Raw genomic sequence first — 21753 nt, 5'->3', positions numbered from 1 at the left:
TGGAGGAGCTGTGTGCATGAGGAAGACCCTGCCGTATCATTTTTCCTATGAGTGTGAGGCTCTTACTCAGAATTACTCAAAGGCACGCAGAACTTCATGCTGTGATGATTCAGTGAAATCATCTATTCCTCCCTCACAATGTGTCAATATCACACACACACACACACACACACAAATCCCACTATTCTTTGAGCTAAGCAAAACCTATTACATATAGTGGTTACATGTTGAAAAATATGTAGGTTTTGGATCAAAGAGAGAATGTTATCTTACCTAAAACTCACAAAGACAATGAAGAAAGTTTTGGAAATTGTCTCTGGAGGGTTTAAAAAATAAGGCTTCTATCTGTTTTCTAGAAATGACCTAACCGAAACCTTCCCTGGAGGCAGGTGGCTTGGACTAAATTGCTTTAGGATTCAGCAAATTTATATTTACAAATGAAATTCTGCCGAACCATCAAATAAGCCCTATTGACTCTCAGCCCAGATTGAAGCTGTGGTGGGGGATATGCGTCTCAGATTTCCATGTCATGGAACATTATTTAAATGGAAATCCTGGGATTCCTTTTGGGCTTCAGGCCATGAGAGATTGCTTTCAAAATTCCACATACAAATATATAACATGCTCAGACTTTGTAAGATTAGGCTTCTTTTTCTTCAGAGAGTAAGATGGACCTTAATTCGCAAACCTATGTCTGAAAGATTGAACGTCTTCCCCTGGGAGGGTTAACTACAGACAGAATCATGGAACTTTTACCTGAAAGCTTTTGACAAATAACAGACTACTGAACATAGTGCCTCTCACACATATCTGTCTTGCCTTCAGAGTCCCAATTACATTGAAGCATATTTATCCTTAGAAAATCTATTCCTGAAGAACTGGCTAGGGCTTCTTGACAAGGACCAAAGGAATCCAAATGTTAGGACAAGACATTAGTCTGGGGGTTGGCAAACTATAGCCCACAGTTTGAGTCTGGCCTATCACCTTTTCTGTAAAGGAAAGTTTCATTGACACACGACATGCTCATTTGTTTATGTTTATCTGTGGCTGCTTTCACACCAGGACAGTAGATTCAACTACCCTGTTTCCCCGAAAATAAGACATCCTCCGAAAATAAGACCTACTTACAGGAAAGATAAGACGTCCCCTGAAAATAAGACCTAGCACATCTTTTGGGAGCACACCTTAAAATAAGACACTGTCTTATTTTCGGGGAAACAGGGTAATTGCAACAGGGTCGAGATAGCCTGCAGGCCTAAAATATTTATTATCTGGACCTTTATAGAAAAAATTTGCAGAACCCTGCATTCTTAGTCCATGAACCTGCCCCAGATATACATAATAAAGTATATATTATATATGTCATATAATATAGTGTTGTGTATAATACCATACAATGTTTCATTCCTCTGGTCCCCTGAAATTAATTAATAGAATGTGAAGATAAGTGAATTACTGTTGATAGCAGTTTTATTTCTGAATTCCAGAAATATAACAATGATTGGTGGATAGGAAGGCTGGTGAAAGAGGGCTGTGAGATTGGTTTCATCCCAAGTCCACTCAGATTAGAGAATATTCGGATTCAGCAAGAACAAAAAAGAGGCCGTTTTCATGGAGGGTAAGGTTCTATTCATTATATGTATATATTTTGGGGGGGGGTAGGAAAATTAGGTGGTGTTTTACTAAATGAAACATGTGTTCAAGGTAAAAAGATATTTCTGCATATGAGGTATTTCTGAAATAGGGCCCAAAAGGGTTTCAGATAGTTCCCTACACCACTGCCTGCTAAAGCCCAACACTGTGAGAGTCCACATGAATTCCATAGTGGACGCTGTGTCCTGTGGCCTCAGCAAGCCTCCTTGGAACCTAAGCTTCCTCTGTGAGACTCACATGGGATGTCCTTTCTCAGTAAGACAGAGCTGACCCTACTCGGCCTCCTGACTCCTCTTGGTTCAAGAAGCATAAGTGGGTCCCAGCACTAGCAGTGCCTTCTCCATCCCAGGCTTTTTGTGGCATCTACCATCTCCTGGCACTGAGGTGAAGATACTGTCCAGCTCCAGATGAACTTGTTACTCTAGTGAGCTGATGGAGGAGCCACATAGATCTTACAGTGCAGCATTGAAAGGTCTGAGGAACACAGCACAGCTTCAGAGAAGACAAACCCAAATCACACTGAGCCTGCATATATCATGTTGTAGCCTGTGCTGAAGCTTTGATTTGATATGTGCTAAGACTTTTTTTTTCTTTTTTGAGACAGATTCTCAGCGTCTCACTATGTTGCCCTGGGTAGAGTGCTGTGGTGTCACAGCTCACAGCAACCTCAAACTCTTGGGCTTAAGTGATTCTCTTGCCTCAGCCTCCCAAGTAGCTGGGACTACAGGCGCCTACTACAACACTTGGTTGGCTGTTTTTTGGTTGTAGTTGTCTTTGTTGTTTAGCAGGACCGGGTTCGAACCTGCCAGCCCTGGTTTATGTGGCTGGCGACCTAACCACTGAGCTACGGGCTCTGAGCCTGCTAAGACTTTTTGAAAGCCCTGAAATAGAAGCAGCTCTTTCTCCTGACCCTCAACCTCTGTTTTCTACTGGACCCGTTTCTATTTCAAAACCTCCTGTTCTTTGGAGGCTCTTGTGCCTTTGTTGTAATGGGAACATCTCTGACAGTAAGATCAGGAGAGTACAGTTATCCCCACTTCTAATTATCAATAATTTTTAGCATATACATGCATAAACTGTTATTAATTATTAATGCCTCTTCTCTGAACGTTTTGTCTTCCATCCTTCTCCTTAAACACATTGGAAACACATGTGCCTGCCTCTTGGCCTTTGCATTTGCTTTGTTCTCTTACTGGGATCCTTTCCTTCAAATTGTCACCAGGTCACTCCTTCATCTGCTTTAAGATCTTTCTTAAATATCACCTTTCCAGAGACCGCTCTTCTGCTAACTATATTTAAATGGTGCCATTTTCCTTCTCGGTCCTTTCTATCCCTGGCCTGACTGAGTTTTCTCTCTTATTACTCTCAGAAATAGTATATATTTACCTATTTATTTTGTTTGGTACAGTTTGAGCATCTATAATCCAAAATGCAAAATGCTCCAAAAAGAAAACACTTGTTGAAGCATTTCAGATTTCAGAATTTCAAATTAGGGATGCTCAGCTAGTAAGTATATAATGCAAATATTCCAAAATCTGAAAAAAATCCAGAATTCAAAGCATGTCTGCTCCCAAGCACTTTGGACAAGGGGTGCTCAGCCTGTGCTGACATCTCCCACTGGAATATGACTCAATAAGGAAGAGGATTTTTTTCTCCCCCACTACCCCTGCCACTGTTAAATTCCTAGCTTCCAGAAAAGAAATGCCCAATCAATATTTGTTGAGTAAAATAATAACTGAATTATCCTTTCTTCCAGAGTTTTATTGTTATAATTATTCCATATTTCTATTATAGCCATGTACAACATAACGGCATTTTGATCAATGACAGATTGAATATATAACAGTGGTCCCATAAGATTATAATGCTGTATTTCTATTCTATTTCTTTTATATTTAGGTATGTTTAGATACATACATATTCCCATTGTGTTACAACCTGCAATGTTCTATACGGTAACATGCTGTACAGTTCAGGAGCTGTACCATGTAGCCCAGGTGTGTAGTCAGCTGTGCCATCTGGGTTACAGCAAGTAGACTCAGATGTTGTTGCCACAGGGATGAAATTGCCTAATAACATGTTCCTTGGTTAAGCACTGCATGACCGTTTATACTTTTGAATTAAAATCTTACTTTGTGGCAGGTGCAATAGTAAAGCCGAGAGCTCACAGACATGATTTTATTTAATCTTTGTATCAACCCTGTGAGGTGTAGCATCTCTTTCTATAGATGGGGAAACTAAGACTCAGAGATATCATGTGCCAGGGTCAACTAGTAAAAGGCAAGGCTAGGATGAGAAATCAGATTTTTTGACCGTAGGGATCGTAACTCTTAAGCATTAAAGGGTGGGATACAAGGGAAGTAGAAAGGCAGAGTGTCTCCAAGGCTTCTTGGGATCCAGGGAAGCTTCCAGTATTGATGATCTTCCATTCTGGGTCACAAAAAAATCACTTATGGCCAGTTCCTTAGGGTTAGTTCTTTTTTTTGAGACAGAATCTCACTTTGTCACTCTGGATAGAGTTCCATGGCATCTTAGCTCACAACACTTGGGCTCAAATGATGTGCTTACCTCAGCCTCCAAAGTAGCTGGGACTGCAGGTGTCTGCCACAACACCTGGCTTTATTTATTTATTTATTTATTTTCAGAGACAGGGTCTAACTCTTGCTCAGGCTGGTCTTGAACTGCTGAGCTCAAGCAGTCCACCCATCTCGGCCTCCCAGAGTGCTAAGATTACAGGCTCTGGTTAATTCTTAACTCTGACTCTCACATGATCTTTTTAAAGAAGGAAAGGTTTCTCCAGGCCTTCCTGCTTATTTTGAGCTGTGTTCAGCATCTGCCTGGCACATTGGTGACTGGTATTGGGTGAGCAGGCAGTTCACAGGAATATTCCTGCCAGTGATTCTTTTGCCCAATTTCTGCATTGTAAAACTAGGAGAGACTAATTTGCAAAGTATTTCCAGGTCTCCGCTCTCCACTTGCTCTGAGAAATGAGGTCAAAGAAAACATTTGGACAGACAAATTCTTGAAGTTCTTCTCTGTAGCATGATATGGTGTGTTTTGAATTATTTAGTAGGATTAAGACCAAAGAAAACTTTTTCTTTCAAGTTCTATTTTCAAAGAATCTGTAGAGTGAGTCTTAAGTTCTTTTCTATATCCTAGGAAATCAAGTGGAAATTCTTCTTCAAGTCTTGGAGAAATGGTATCAGGGACATTTCGAGCAACTCCCACATCAACAGGTGAGGGGTTTTAGTTAAACACTTTTTATAGTGGAATATATTCCTTTTTTAAATATTTGAACCCACATATAAAGATTTCTACTAATTTGGAAACAACTTGAAGACTTGATTTAAAGGCTTTTCTATTTAATATTTCATTGTTTCTTTTCTTTCTATGATAATTCAATTTGATTTAAAGAGTTCTAATGATACTAAAAATCAGATCATTATAATAGAATTTTGAAAAATCTTATTTACCTTGCAGGGTAACTCATTGTATAAACAAATCTGCGATAAGTTTATTATTCTACCACAAGAACTTTAGGATAGTGAGGGCCCGTAAAAAACACAAAAAGTTTTAGATTCTCAAGAAAATGCTGTTTCAGTCTCCAGGTGAAACTTGAGGGTGTTTTGGGCTATGGAGGATGCGTGGGTAGAAGCTGAGTATGAGGTAGGGTGCAGATGAGACAGGACCTGATTTCTGTCTGGACAGCAGAAAACTGAGTCCTGGAATTAATGGTCATGAAGGGACAGTGATGGCCTAATAGGGAGTTCCCGTGCACTTGGAAATTATGGAGGTATTCATGCAGGAATTTTTCTTCCACCTCATTCCCTGACTCCTGTAGGCTAATTTCATTCTGGCCCAGAACTGCTGCTACATTAGGGTAGCCAGTGTCCTGATTGCCAATTCCAATTCCAATTCTATTACCAATTCCAAATGGCAAGTCCAAGGCTCTACAGGTATTCTGTCCTACTGTAACTATAGGAAACTGGATTGGTTCTGGAACAATTCCAAGTTGCCCCCAAACAGACTGAACCTGTTTGGGTGGCCACAAATCCACATGAAAATCAGATACTGAGTATAATTTTGCCTCGTTCCCATTTGTTGGACATTCAGGACATTATAGCTTTTTGGTATTAAAATAGGAAAGAATAGGAATAACTGGTAATAAATTTATTTGAAATTTAAAAGCAACAAAGTGGGAAAAAAAATGGGTTAATGTTTTAGAAAATGGGCAAAAACGCCTAAGGGACTGCAGAATTATCTCATGGTTCACCAAAGTTGCATATACAAAAATAACCAGTGACTGAGATGATAGTCATTTTTTTCCCCCAAATTGTTAATCCTGTTTCCTTTTGTCAAATTGTATTTGTCCAACTTGTTCCCAGCCACACTGAGCTGTGTCTAGCACGGGAACAACCCCTGGTTAATGTTTGGCCTGGAACTTCCAATGTTGTTATAAACTCCTGTCCACTCCCCCCCCGACCCAGCATGAATCAGGATGTCGGGTCATTCATACAGGAAGAAAGTTGTCTGTTTTTCATATGTCCTCAAAATTAACACGTCTAGAATGAAAAAATAGAGCAGGGCTCTACAGAGTAGGTGATAGGGAAGTGATGAAGATAATTACAGGGACAAATGGGTACATTCTTCCATCTTGTAAACTCAGTGTACTGTCATTTACAGACATGACATATTTTGATATGGCTTTCGTTGTTGTCTTTTAGCAAAACAGAAGCAAAAAGTGGTAAGTTATGTTTCCTTTTTAAATCTATTGTTAAGGTTCCTATACATACACACCTGCAATGCTCCTTGTCAGTAACCAAAACGCCTATAAAGTAAAGGATGAGCCTTCTTGGTGGGGACCGGTGGGGACTGAGAACTATGAGTGTTGTGGCTATGGAGGTGTGCTCAGCCTCACCTTTTCACGCATGTCAAATCATCTCTTTCAGACGGAGCACATTCCTCCTTACGATGTTGTACCATCCATGCGCCCGGTGGTGTTAGTGGGGCCGTCACTGAAAGGTTATGAGGTACAAATATCATCTGTTACTCTTCCTTTCTTGATCAAGAACCCAGGAGATAGTCTTTTTGGTATTCGCTCCTCCAGGGTCTGTTTACATGGCAGTGCTGACGGAAGGCAGCTCTCAGGATGTGAAGGCGGGTGGTCCGGTGCGGGACTCCGGTGGCCCTTTGCCCTTTCTTTCCTTTCTTGCACACTTCTCATCTGTTATGTAGTGCATTGTGTAGAAATAACTCCTCGCAATATTTACCAGGGGGAATTCTTGTCAAAGATTTGTTCTGCATTAAATTCAAAGAAAAGAACTTTATTTTGGCCATTCCCATTACTATTAGAAATAACAGAGAATGAACAGCACAGGGAACATATAAACAATCTTCTAGCACCTCAAAGCTCCAACAGATCTCACCCTGCTGAGTGCTCAAGGCGATGGCATATTCCATCATGTGTTTCTCTGCTTATTTATTTTAATGAACATATACAGGTGAAAAGCCACTGAAAACATTTGTGAACTTTGGAGATAAATTAAGTGATATCATAACCAGGAAAAGAGTAAAGACAGACATTTCAGATGTTGTCATTTGACTTAGTGCTAGCTGGCGTGGATAAAAGTAGATGGGTGTGACATCAAAATCAAGGTGGGCAACCTCCAGGGCACCTCTAGGATGATGTCTGGCACATAGTAGGCACTCAGTATACATTTGAAGAATGAATTAATAACTCTCTCTAAGGCAGATCTAAGAATCCTCTCTCTCTCTTGCTCTCTGTCTCTCTTCCTATCTTTTTCTGAGTTGGAAATATCAGAGAGATGAGCAGGAGAGTAGTCTACAAAAATCCAGCCCTGGGCGTGAAGAATTTTCCACGACGTGCACAGACTAGCAGGATGACTAAAGCCCAGGGCTGGCCTCTGCCTTCTAGCTGCTCTCTGCTGGAGGCAGGCATAGCTCAGGTGTGCCAGGAAGGCCAGCAACTGTGTACAAAGCCAGGCTGTTTTCTCCTGCCAGCAGTTCTGTCCCCTAATGAGGGAAGAGGAAAGAGGGTCTGGTGAACACTGCTGGTTTACTCCGCACCACCCTGGAAGAGAACCAAGGGGGGGAAATTAGCAATTGCACAGGGTTACTCATGAGAAGCACCTTCCATGAATACCTCCCCCAGGGGCCGACTGGCTGTCCTAGTGTCTTCCCTCCCACCTCTCTCACTTGTGACCTCTCTCTCTCTCTCTACATGTGTTTGCCTCATTCTCTTTTTCTCACCTCTGCAAAGGTAACAGACATGATGCAGAAAGCCCTCTTTGATTTCCTGAAGCACAGGTTTGATGGGAGGTGAGACATATAGATGTTTTTTTGTATTTTTATTTTCCTTTAACCAAACATGTATGATAAATTGATTTGTGGATCTATGTTTCCAGAGATTGCAGAAGTTCTCTAATTAAAAGTTAACTCAGTGTTCTTGGGAAGAATATAATGAAAGAACTCTGAAAATATGAAGTATAGCATTGAATACCCAAGGGAAAAAGGACCTTGAGAAGGAAAATAAGCCATTTGTTTTATTTAAATGTATGTGTCTTTATTTTCTCACTTATTAGTGAATTCATACCAAAATGGTTTCTATAAAAAATATTGATTAGTAGATATAATATTTCTGATGAGTATGGTGGCTTGCTGGTCAAGCTAGGTAATATTTGGGAGTTGTGAGTGTGTATATGTATGTTTGTGTGTATCACATAAAGGTATATATATATAAAGTACTGAATTTTCTCAAAAGAAGTATATGAAAATTGTTTTCATCATAAGCCTTCCAAAGAGACTATTTTGTAGGAAATAGTACTTATTCGGGTGTTTCGTTATGGGGTTGTTTCATTAGAAATGACATTTTTTTTTCATTAGTTTGTTTTTGATCTATTTTGTATATATCCTGCTATAACTCTTTATCAATATGCCTCAGTCTTTAGCCATCAGATAATTTTATCAATTAAGTTTTGTGGAATAGGCTAGGAGCCCATAGCTCAGTGGTTAGGTGCTGGCCACATGCACTAGGGCTGGTGGGTTTGAATCTGGCCCGGGCCTGCTAAACAAACAAAACAAAAAAATAGCTGGGCATTGTGGCAGATGCCTGTAGTTCCAGCTACTTGGGAGGCCGAGGCAAGAGAATTGCTTAAGCCCAAGAGTTTGAGGTTGCTGTGAGCTTGACGCCATGGCACTCTACTGAGGAAGACAAAAAGTGAAACTCTGTCTCAAAAAAAAAAAAAAAAAAAAGTTTTGTGGAATATGTCTAGAGAGAGTTTCTGTGTTTTTCAGAGAAAAAGTGAAAGTCTATTTGGCTCAGTTATAAATATTAAAACTAAGCTCTTTCATAATGCAGAATGCACTCCATGTAAAAATAACCACATGAGAAAACCTGAAAACTGATCAGAAATGGAAATGAGGAAAATGTAAATAGTGTGTACGAAAAAGTATGGGTAAATGCATCCAATTTATCATCTTAAGTGCACTAAATAATTCTAAAATGTAAAAAAAAAAACTTCAAGTAGATTTTTAATAAATTGGTATTCTAAGAAAAAAGCAAACCGATAATATTTTAAGTATAAATTGTATGTAATTGTAAAAAGAAAAACCTGGATAATAGTGTTAAAAATATTCACTCATTTTGGGGATTATACATAAAGAACATAAACTGAGATTTTAGTTTAAAAAATAAGAATGCTCTGTGCTATTTGAACTTTTAAGTATATTACCATAGGCCAGGCTGCCTTAATAAATGGACCCAAAGATATATAATGATGTAAACACAATGGAAGCTTATCTTTGCTTACTTAATATTCTGAGTCAGGTGGGTAGAGAAAGGGGCAGGAAAAGATGGGTAAAAATTTTGTTGCATGAGCCACTTGGGGCCCTTCGCTGTGGAGTGGGAGGTATGGAGAGGTGGAGAGTGATCTTTCCAGTGAGCTGGTCAGGGAAAGGAACGGGCCAGGCCTGGAAGTGGTGCAATCATTTCTCATATTTCATTGATTAGAACTTGGTCATCTGTCCATACCCTACTTGCAAAGGAGGTTGAGAAATACAATCTAGCTAAGTACTCAGGAAGAAGAGGAAATAGATTTTGTTGAACCAAAAACAGTCTCTACTGTATTCATCTAGTGAACGTAAGGGGCTTAATAAGAAAGACACGTTTATCCCATTCCACTTTTTTTTTTTTTAATTAAGATAGGCATAGAATGAAGTTGTTTAAAAGAATACAAGTGGAAAGTACTGAATACTAGAATATTGGAGTTGGAAGGAAATATAAAAGTTCCTTTAGCATTGTCTGCCTTCTGCAACAAGCACGGACAACCTGCTTTTGTTTGAAAGCTCCTGGCTATTGGGAATTTGCTCCATAAAAAAGCATTGCAAAGAAACAACTGAACTCTGATTCTTTAACTTAATAGCACTGGTCTTGGTCCTGACTCCTGAAGTTCTGGGCTGAAACCCTTACCCTCATGCAGCCCTCCGTGGATTGAGGGCAGCCAACCTGCACAGCACATGTTACAGAGGCACAGCTCCATCTGCTCTGCTCAGAGTCAGCGGCTTTAACCTTTACCCCAGGCAGTTTGGAGCAGTGCCTTGTCCTCTGACCACCTAACAGCCAGACTTACCCTGAGCAAATCTCATCCCATAACACGGCTGACGTTTGTGTTAGGTTGTTTTGGTCCTCACATGACATGCTTATAAACAACAGTCTTATCAAAGGTTTGAACTATGGAAAAGAAGAAAAGATTTCTGATAATTTAACAAAGAGAAAGTGAATGGCTTAATCACCTCTTTCAAAAATGAAGAATCTGATGTTCTTCGATCCTGAGAACCAGAAAGAGGAAATTTACTTAATTGTAGCAGCAGAGACTTGAATCAAGTAGAAATGTCTGCACTGATTACTATATACATACCATTGAAGTTGGTTTTAATAGAAATAGAAAGAAAATTTTAGTGCTAAGTGTTCATGGGATCTGATGACCTGGCAGAAGATCTAGAGGAAATCTCCACTGGCAGCCAGAGTAATAGCTAGAGACAGAGACTTAGTGCCTTGGAGAGATCTGATATATGGCAGAGTTGGAAAAAGATGGATATTAAAGATGAGGGTAAAAGAGTAGACTTGCTTTTAAATATTAAGAGGCCGTGCAGCAGAGAAAACAATAATGAGTTCGTTGGCAGAGTATATGTGGTGACTTTGACAAGAAGAAGAAATTTATTGGTAGCTTCGTACTGACTGTGACATGTCTTTTGCATGGGGAATATTTTTATATTTTGAGCTGTGGCAATCTGCTGTATTATGTTTGACCAATTAATAAAAGGAGAGAAAAACAACAAATAATCTTTAATTGAAACCAGCCAGGAGAACAATCACACGAAGGGTTTGGTGCAGTGATACAACATAAACAATATGTTCTAATGGAAACCTACTCTGTTTTGTTGGCTGTGAATGGTGTAGATTAGACAAAATAAGGAGAAAGTTCTATTATTTTTCAGAAGGTAGAAAGAAGGGATCCCTTGGCTAAGAGGCTTTCTTCAATACTGCTTTTTAGGTGTTGGTTAGAAAGTAATTCAACAAATTGGATTAAAGTCCAACAGCTTGACTATTACGGAATCATAAACTTGGGGTTGTTTCAATACCTTAGAAATGCTTTGAGTCAGTTTAGAGCTACTTAGTATTATAAAATTTTATTGCAATAGCTGCTATTGTGGGATCTAACTGTAATATATGTAAGAACAATGAAAAGCATACCGCAAAACATTTTCTGAGGGCCCTTTGTGTATATGAATTTACACAAGCAGTGGTGGTTCCTGTGCACGGACCATAAACTGAGTGAGCCCAACAAACCCCAACCTGGCCAGGACCTCGCAGATGTACGCTGGTCTCAGAGCTTCTCTCTTCATTTCATGCCATAAACATTAACTGGGGAATCATCCTTTCAGATGAGGTTTGTTCAGCTGGTTGAATCTACCATTCACAGGCTGAACAGCAGTCAAACCAACTGCAGTCTGTTGACCTATTCCAACCATTTCAAATCTCCAAGAGGTTGTTACTTCAAGCTTTTTGACAACTGGATCAGATCAGCTCTGTGGCCTTTATTGGGCACTTTGCAACTGACATGACCAGGCTCAAAAATCCAACATCACGAACCTGCACAGATAGGATCTTAAACTAAAGGAAGCTACTAGCCAGAGAACATGTAAAGGAAAAACAAAAGGGATTTGAGAAAGGGGGGAAAAAAGAAGCTAAGAATACAACTTAGGGACTAATACAACTGAAAGAGACAGTATTTATTTTTAAAAGGAAGTGAGGACATTGATGCTATCGTAAAGCAGCCAGACTATCTAAATATGGAAATAATTCATAATTATAGTCACCAAATGGAAAAATAACAATAGTGATTTTTTATTGTTTCATAATCAATATTATTCTCCTATAAACACCTGCTATTTTCTGTTCAAATGCAGGCTCATCACTATTGTTAATTAAATATTTTAATTAACTATTAACCACTCAAACACTATTGTTAATTAAATATTTTAATGTCCAACTTGAGTATTTAAATTAGTAGGTTTTGATTCCAATAAGTCTGACCTAATTCTCTCTTCCACATTTCCTGTACTCTGGAAATGGGAAAGTTTGTGATAGACTGCTAACTTTTGAGATAAGGAAACTATCTCCTTCAAATCTTAAAATCTCCAATAATAATCGTTTGCCTTGGCTACATTGGATATGTGCCTATCCATATGTCCAACATAGGACATTATGAATAATTATGCAAGTATTTAAGAAAGCACTTTTAAATATTACCTTATTTGCTCCTAATGACAATCTCATGAAATAGTTATAGCAAACCGATTATTGCCATTTCATTGATTAGGATGCTGAATCTAAAAAGATGGAATAACTTGTCCATGCAACCACCAAGTGAAAGATTCAGGAAAATACTCAGTTCTTGTGAGCCTTTCATTCCCATTCTCCTGACAGCATATTGTTCTGTTCTTTGGAACACTTTTCCGTCTTAATAGTAGGGATCTTTAAAAAATAAAATGTTGTTATACTGACTGGGCTGCATATTAGATGTAGCAAGAATAGAGTATAGAAGGACCTTATAGCTGTCATGTTACCAACATGGAAATACAAATTAATTTTGAATGACTATATCATAACTGAGAATAATATCTTTCCATAGAAAAGTTATTAAAAACTAATACTAATGGCATATGAAAGATTGCATCAGTTATGGTGAATCCCAAAGTGGAAATAAGCAACGGTTGGGGTTCAGATTCACTGGTTTTAGGGAATGATTTTTACTAGTTTTCAGGGACACTTACTACTATACCTAATCTGCTGAACTCCTATTAGTCTTTTACCCATTGGCCGCTAACTCCTACCAGTAACTATTAACACTATGTCACAGAAAGATTTCCAAGGAAACCTTTTGGAGATGTACATACATATATGAAACAGGATGCATGGGAGTGCTGAAAGACAGCTGCTTGAGTATAGCAAGAAAAGAAGTAGAAAAGGTACCACTTTAAATTAAAAAAAAAAAAAGACATATAAGCTAGGTAGTATTTGGTTGTAAATGTAATTACTTTTCTAGGCAAAATTTTGTAAAAAAAAGAATTTTAGGTGTCTGATTTTGATAATAGCAATCAGCTTTGCATAGAACAGAGAAATTCCTATTCTGTCATATTGAAGGGTTTCTAGACCTTTCTCTTCTCCTGAGCTCTATTTTGTGCATGTGTATTTTTATTAACATTTTATAACTTGTATTTGAAAATGAACATTTTTATTAGCAAATAAAATAAAAAAAGAAAGCTTTATTGTCCCCAATTTCCCCCCTATTTTTGAAATATAAACAGTTGCTTTCTATATTTTTTTAAATTGTGGTTGTGTTTGAAAATTGCCTTGTGAAAGTTTTTTTATAACTCAGAAGAGAATAAGAGTGTGCATCTGATGATAATCCTTTTAGATTTTAAGACGCAAGGGTCACTTGCTTGTATAAAACTAAAAAAATAAGATTTTCATTCAAGCAGAATAGACTCTTTGGGCCCTCCAAAAACCATTGTTTAAGAAAGTCGAATTCTGGCCCTAAACCTACCCATTGGTCTCCAGTCATGTATTTGGATTGTTCCAGAACATAACTATGTATTTAAATCCAGCAGTTCCATTCGTAATACAAACAAACAAGAAACCCAGAAACCCAATAAACAGGAAAACCCTATTCTGTAAAGAAAAGCAGCTGCCTAAGGGATTTCATGCCTCCAAGCTGCAGGGGCCAAGTGAGTAACAGAGACTGGGAGGTGGGGTTTGCCCTGCCTCAATCTGACTTCAATCCTGCCCATCTCAGAGCAAGGCCAAGACTGACTGTGCACCTGTGCTTGATGATTTGGCCTGTATCTGGAGATGTGGGATTGCTGGAGAAGCAGGCGGAACTGAAAGAGAGGTACAGGTCAGGTGGCCCAGCCCTGATGTGGTGCTGGGGTCTGGTTTGGAACTGCTTAGCCTGTAACAAACTATATGGAGCTTCTCTGTGTCTCAGTTTCCTTCTTGGTGAGATGAAGAAGTTTTCACATTGAAGGTGTCCCGTGTTCTTTTAGCAGCTGAACAACTTTTTACCGAAATCACAAAGAAAGCGCCAATGTAGAAAACAAATGCAGAGGTGTTTGCCTGGCATGGAGGGTGGCCGAGCTGCAGCCCCACTAACTCCACCTCCCGTTAATGCTCAGAACGGCCCCTCAGGTGTTTCTGCAAAACCCTTGGTTTCTGCAAGAAGGCATTTGGAAGATGCATCAGATAATTATCAGGGCCTAATTTTTTTTTTAAGTTTAAGGATTTAAAACCTCTAGACCACCTACAGTTTGTAAATACAACGATCCAGACAATCAGTGCCTTGCTTCAAAATGGCACCAGAACTTTTGCACAGCCTGTTGTTTTAAAGAAGTAATTTCCAACCATGTGTGAAAAGGACTATTTAAAATTCTCCCCAGGGCTTCAGGCCACTAAAGTCAGGTAAAGAGTTCCCTGAGAGTGCTGACAGTGTTGTCCGAATACAGGTGTGCAATGATGTCCAGATCAGCAGTGGTTAATATCTCTTTCCTCTTTCCTACTCCGACCCCCAGAGGAGTTTGACAATGGAGGAGAATCCCTTCTCCTAACTGAGTATAAAAAGGAAGAGGTGCTACTTTCCTTGTCTTCTTTCTGAGAACTCCACCAAGCTGTGAAAATAAGGATAGAGAAAGGCCCTTGGTGGCAGTAACTGGATTAGTGAGGCAAAGTTTGAATTCTACAGACAGATAATAATCGGAAGTTGAGCAATCCCAGTTTAAAATAAGGAGTTTTAAAATTGTAAGTTCCAGATGTTCTCATTTGATAAATCATATGCAAACAGACACTCTTCTCCACTTATCTGCATAACGTATTAAAATCATGGCACGGCACTCACATTGCCTCCATCTCAGTGTCTTACCACGCCCACCATATGCGTTCAAAGTCATATACAGATATGCTGTGCCTGTAGAAGAGAAACCCTATATTCTTTTACATTCTTACAAATGAAGTGTCCATTTGTGCCTGTGGCAAAATGTGTCACATGTTAGCACTTAATTATTGAGGCAAGAAATACCACTGAGTCTCCGAGTGGTTGGTTGTCTTCCATGAGGTTCCCCCCTTTTGACCAGCAGCATTGAGATGCCAGGGCAGAGCCTGTGTAGGTCCTGAAGGTCTTGTTCAAGAGCGAATCAACTGTGAATTGTGGGGAAATTGTATTGCTGCTTCCTAGAGAGAGTATGGTTTGTTCATGTGTCGATTCTTTCCTGGTATGGTGTGCATTATAAAGGGAGTTCAGTGAGGCGGGCCATAATGGAGGAAGTGCATTGTCTCTGGAGTAATTTTTTTGTTAAATAGCCAAGGCTTTCCTCCATTCTGCTCTGCTTGTATTGTAATACTAGCCAAAACCTGTTTAAAATACTTGTGGCCAATGTTTATTATACTGTGGTTCCTCTGTAGTATGTAAATTGGTTATTAAGTACTGTGGTTATAAATCACTTGGAGAGCCCCGTAACATTTTTACTGGTTTCTTCTGTTCTGTGTTCCTATTCATAGGATATCAATAACGAGAGTGACAGCTGACATTTCTCTTGCTAAGAGGTCTGTCCTAAATAATCCCAGCAAGAGAGCAATAATTGAACGTTCGAACACCCGGTCCAGCTTAGGTAAGATGCTCAAATGTGGTCCTTCTCCAAGCTGTGATTACAGACCGGGATGACCCAGGGTGCGTTGGTGAATGTCTCTTCCACTTTGCTCCCCGTTCTGAATGGGGAAGCACTGATCAATACCTGAAGACAGTGTGAGACGTGGACAGGAGGAATCAGGGTCTTCCAGAAGCCAGAACCTGCTCTCTCAGTGTTAGTCAATTATTAATTAGTAGTCTGGTGGGAAGAACCCTCCCTGGGCGCTCCCAGACTTTTGCTGCCTAACCATGTGAAACCGCTCATGTCCCCTTTGCCTGAGCTTTTCAGTGAGGGTGATAATAACTGTCATACCTGAGTCCTAGCTGACATGAAAGGAAATAAGACATTCAGCCTTCTCAAATCCTTAGGAGAAAAACCAGATAATGGCTTTCTTAGTATTGCTTCTGTGGCTAGCTTGTAGTGTGCAGAAGAATCACATCGTTAAGTAGAAATGAAAACCGCCATTAATAACATGCAGGGAGTTTAAAAATGTCTTTTCTGGGGTATCAGTCAGAAAGTATCCTAGCAGTCACAATTTAAGTGGAGAAGAATAAAAGGCTGCAGGTGATTAACTCCGTCAAGGCATAGGTGAGCAGGGCTGTGGAGGAGGGATCCCCACGCGCAGGAGTGAGTCCATGCTGCTGGTGAATCACATCGTTCGTTCGTCTGGAACGCCTGTGGGTAGTCTCCACAATTGCCAAGAGTGGTGCAGTCCCCTTTTTCATAACTTCCCAGGATTCTCTTTTGCATTCACATTCTCAGGGCAGCTTGTTCTAACTAGGGAAGATACATGGGGCTTTTCCACTACATTTTTTACGTTATTAAAATAAGCTCCATGGATGATTAAAAAAAAAACCCTTAAGGGCAGTACCTGTGGCTCAGTGGATGGGGCACCAGTCCCATATACTGAGGGTGGTGGGTTCAAACCCAGTCCCGGCCAAACTGCAACAAAAAATAGCTGGGCATTGTGGCTGGCACCTGTAGTCCTAGCTACTTGGGAGGCTGAGGCAAGAGAATCACCTAAGCCCAGGAGTTGGAGGTTGCTGTGAGCTGTGACACTATGGCACTCTACCAAGGGCAACAAAGTGAGACTCTGTCTCAAAAAAAAAAAAACCCCTTAAGAAATTAGGGTTTCCAAGTTAGAGTGCATGGTGCTTGTCCTAACATCCCTCCAAGAATCCTTTGATGGCTGTGCCTTGACCCGGGCCAGGGATTGTGCAAGTTATGAAGAAGATAGAATATTCTGTTTTCCCAGTGTGAGACTGGCACATGGTCATTGCCAATCATTGTCTACTGGATGGTTGTTCGTGGAAGAATGCTCAACCCAACAAGTGGAATGATGGCCAGCACTCGTGAGGGGAAGATCCCAGAGATTAGTGGTGCATTCTTTACACATGTGTTTAAAGCCTTCCACATGCAGAATGAAACATTCTTAAAGTATTTTGACCTTGGTGGGTTACAGTGGCAGGATTGATGGTGAGTCAGATTAGGTAACTGAATAAAGTCAACTATCACGGCTGACAAGGATATCAAGTTAGGTTGAAGATTTCTCAAACGAGCACCTGTTCTCTGCTCTCCTGTCTTCCACCCTCTTTCTGAGTCCTCATAGTGTCTTTGGCTTTTAACCACTCCTTCCTCTGACATATGATGAGAGGCTAAAAGACACTTAAAGGCATAAGCGAGGGTGCCTCACTCCTCAACTTTCAGCCCAAGGGCTTCATGGCTGTTATCTGAAGTATCTAGTCAGTGGCATCAGTGTAAATACTGAAACAGAAACAAAGCAGATCTCAGTTCATAGTTCATGATTTTTACCTTTACCCTGTAAGTCATATGCCCACTATCTATTGTAATAATCATTGTGTGATCTACTTAAGTCCATTTGTCTGTTTGTTAATACAGATTTGTAGATTCTTTCATCAAATGTTTATTGAACACTTGTTATGTGCCATGCATTATGCTAGACTTTGGAAATATAGACATAACTAGGACAAGTGTTTTATCCATGGGCAAAGAGAAAGAATGGACAGGTGGTTAAGATACTCTCTGGTAACAGAATTACTAACAAAGAACTAGGGGTATAAAGAAAAAGGGAAGGAGGTGAGAGGTGTATAAGACTTCCCAGAAGCTATATTTGAGCTGGTTCTTCAAGGCAGACAAGAAAGTCTGCCTTCAAACCAAAAACATGTACATCTGACATTGCATAAAAGAAATGCATGGTTGAGAAACCAGGAAATTTGTATATAGTGTGCTTAGAAAAGCAGAGTAGGGGCATGGTTTGCTAGTAAGACAAGAAACTGGAAAAGTAGACTGAAGCTTTGTTAAAAAGACTTCCAAAATAGAATTCATGAAATGTTAATTTTTACAAGATACTAACAGTTGTTACATTTAAAATGTTTCCACGGTCAAACTAATTTGGAAATGATGAATGAAATAGCTGGCAAATTTCTTTTCTGCAAGACTTCATGGGAGCTTTCAAGATGTGAAGGGTAGTGCATGTTTGAAATTCCAAGAGAAGCCACTGTAGTATGCAGTATATCCCTTGCATAGACCCCCTTCTTTCCATAGGATACATGAGACTACTTCATGAAATTAATCCATGAGATTACTGTCCCAGGGTATGCACTTTGGGAAATGTGCTTCAGGCCCTGGGGAGTCATCACAGTATTTTATTCATGGAGAAATATGTACAGATTTAGGTATAAGGAAGATTATCAGTGATAGAGATCCTCAAAAGACATGGGCCCAGATAGTTGTGGTCAGGTTACGGAAGTCTTCGTTAAGCTCCTCTGACATCCTAGTCCATGACTGCCCAGGCTTCTACCTGACTAGAATAGGATTATGAGGAAACCTCCATTGGAACCACACCGAGAATCAGTCCAGGGAGCCAAGATTGTCTAGTTTTGTTAAGATTATTTTTTCTTTGTGGTGGCGCCCATAGCTCAGTGGGTCGGGCGCCGGCCATATACACTGAGGCTGGTGGATTTGAATCTGGCCCGGGCCTGCTAAACGACAATGACAGCTACAACAAAAAATAGCTGGGCATTGTGGTGGGTGCCTGTACCAGCTACTTGGGAGGCTGAGGCAAGAGAATTGCTTAAGCCCAAGAGTTTGAGGTTACTGTGAGCCGTGATAGCATGACACTCTACCCAGGGTGACAACTTGAGACTCTGTCTCAAAAAATAGTAATATTAATTTTTGTAGATAAACATTCCTATCCTTCAACATAAAATTTATTACATTCTACATATATATTATCCAAATATTGGGTCCACCACAGTACTGAGTGTGGCCCTCTGCAGCCTCCTTCCTGGCGTGCTCTGCCCAAGCACCTCTCCTCTTATTGTCCAAGTGCTGGTTGCCCAAGAGTTTTGTCTTGGTCAAACAGTGGGTATGCCAGTCCTGTGTTCCTGTCAGAAATTACACTTGACCTTGCTGCTGGTGTAGAGTAAATAAGGCCCAAGTATCTCAGAGTTCTTTGTATAGTGATTCACAGTGCCTTGAGGGTTCCATGTACCAGGGCAGTTCAGTTTGCGTCACTGCCTCAGAAAATATTGTATTCAGATTGAAGTTTAAAAAAACATAGACTTGTTCCAGAACAGTCCCAGCCAGTAGCTCCCTTAAATCCAATGAACAGTTTAATGAAAACAGCAAATAGAGAATGTGCCCCAACATCCTAAGGCTAAAACTTACTACAGTAAAAATTGACTTTACTTTCCAAACATCCTTCCAAAGAAAAAAATTTTTTTTTTTTTTTTTTTTTGCAGTTTTTGGCCAGGGCCCGGTTTGAACCCACCACCTCCCATATATGGGGCTGGTGCCCTACTCCTTCGAGCCACAGGCACCGCCCAAGAAAAAAAAATTTAACTGTGTCTAACATGTAATGAGAAAGAATAAATATGTTTATTATTACTAACAAATGGAATTTGGCAAACAAGCCTTCTTGTCCAGTTTCTCTATGCTGATATCCTGAAAGCTACTCACCTTTCAAAGCAACATTGCATCTTTCAGGCCACTGGTATTAGATAACATGAGAAGTGATGGATATATTGTCTCTTCACACTTATACTTTTTAATACAGATCATGCCTTAAATCTCAGTGATTCTGTGGGAAATAAGAATTTTATGCTATTTTACACAGCCCGAGAAAATAGTGTTACATGATTGACTTCTGTATTCATGGTCCTAACACACCCTGTTTAAAGAAGGGGCAAGTTGGGCGGCGCCTGTGGCTCAGTGAGTAGGGCGCCAGCCCCATATGCCGAGGGTGGCGGGTTCAAACCCAGCCCCGGCCAAACTGCAACCAAAAAATAGCCCGGTGTTGTGGCGGGCGCCTGTAGTCCCAGCTGCTCGGGAGGCTGAGGCAAGAGAATTGCGTAAGCCCAAGAGTTAAGAGGTTGCTGTGAGCCGTGTGACGCTACGGCACTCTACCCAAGGGCGGTACAGTGAGACTCTGTCTCTACAAAAAAAAAAAAAAAAAAAAGAAGGGGCAAGTTTTTGGTGGATCATGTGAACTAGAATTCATACTGGATAAGCAAAGCAAATCACAGACCCTTTACAATGAGGGTATCTAAAGCCATATTTCCTTTTTCCTGGGCCATCTTTAAAGTAAAACAGGTAGCTTTTGTCTACTTTGTGTGCTTTGGACCAGATCACAACATAGTTAGGTCACACCTATAGCCAAAAAATAAAATAAGTAAAAAACAAAGCAAAATGAAACAGAATCATCTCTCTTAAAAATTAAATAGTCTAATTCAAACTGTGGGCCTTACCCAATAAATTAGGTGATTTATAAAATATATATAAATTTATTTTTGCATTTTTGAAAGCCACATTATGTTTTGATAATGTTTTCCTTTAAAAAAAAAAAAAGGTGGATTGCTTCTCACATTTAATAGAAGTAGATTTTTCATTTGATCAGACTCATATGCACAGTGTTGGGTGACCTGGCTATTACATCTAGCCAAATAGATATGCATTTAGATGCACTGCAGCATTTTAATATAATTGGCCTCAGTTTTGTTTTCTTTAAATACCGAAGATAATTAATGCATATGCTTTAGAACAAGTCCACTGGCTTTAATACTGAAATTCAACCAGACTTAGTAGTATGTTGATTGTAAGAGTAGACCAGAAGTATAGAAATATGCATATGAATCAAAACAGGTGATTTGTGAGGGTTTTTTCAAAAAGCATATTCTCAAAATATTAATAATATAACTTGACAAAAATATTTCAGTATAATTTACTTTCCATGAGATTTCGCTTTGCACATGTGTTTCCGTTGTTTCCTAAATGTGGTTTCAGCTTCTGTAGCTAAAATGAAAGTTCTTTAGAACAAAACAATAATCAAAAACATCACACAAGAATCACCACACCTATATAAATAGATAAGTATGAGGTTGAGTGTAAGAAGCAAATCAAGAGAGGCATTCCGTTCAGTTTTTTTCTTTAACTGCTTTTATGCAAAAGTCAACCCATCACTATATTTAGAAAATGTCTTAAATTAGGTAGGACTTTGAAAATTTGTGTTTTGTTTTGCATTGTAAACCAGAAAAACATATCTGAAAGCATATTATTTCTTTTAAATTTAAGAACTAATTAATAAGAATAACCAAGATCTACCTCTTATTTCTCTTTTCAGCTGAAGTACAAAGTGAAATTGAAAGAATCTTTGAGTTGGCAAGATCTTTGCAACTGGTTGTTCTTGACGCAGACACCATCAATCACCCAGCACAACTGATAAAGACTTCCTTAGCACCAATTATTGTTCATGTAAAAGTCTCATCGCCAAAGGTAAGTAGCTCATTTCTGTCTTCAGGATTGGAAGCACATTTCTTTGGA

The 21753-nt window shown here is 39.6% G+C and overlaps 1 protein-coding gene across 5 annotated transcripts in view; it reads left to right on the top strand.

Moving 5' to 3' along the window:
* Positions 1–21753, top strand: part of CACNB4 (calcium voltage-gated channel auxiliary subunit beta 4) — a 265202-nt gene that overhangs the window by 221786 nt on the left and 21663 nt on the right. For 4 of the 5 annotated variants that reach the window (XM_053596364.1, XM_053596365.1, XM_053596366.1 and 1 more), the window contains 7 exons: positions 1488–1618; positions 4813–4889; positions 6378–6397; positions 6603–6683; positions 7934–7992; positions 15785–15894; positions 21554–21705. In XM_053596364.1, coding sequence (XP_053452339.1) covers positions 1488–1618; positions 4813–4889; positions 6378–6397; positions 6603–6683; positions 7934–7992; positions 15785–15894; positions 21554–21705 — 630 coding nt within the window. Of the gene's footprint in view, positions 1–1485; positions 1619–4812; positions 4890–6377; positions 6398–6602; positions 6684–7933; positions 7993–15784; positions 15895–21553; positions 21706–21753 lie in introns of those variants that run through there. The other variant, XM_053596368.1, reaches the window with a different exon arrangement.

Source organism: Nycticebus coucang, chromosome 7 (genome assembly GCF_027406575.1).
Source record: "Nycticebus coucang isolate mNycCou1 chromosome 7, mNycCou1.pri, whole genome shotgun sequence".
NCBI lineage: Eukaryota > Metazoa > Chordata > Mammalia > Primates > Lorisidae > Nycticebus > Nycticebus coucang.
This window is presented reverse-complemented; position numbering and strand designations above follow the sequence as displayed.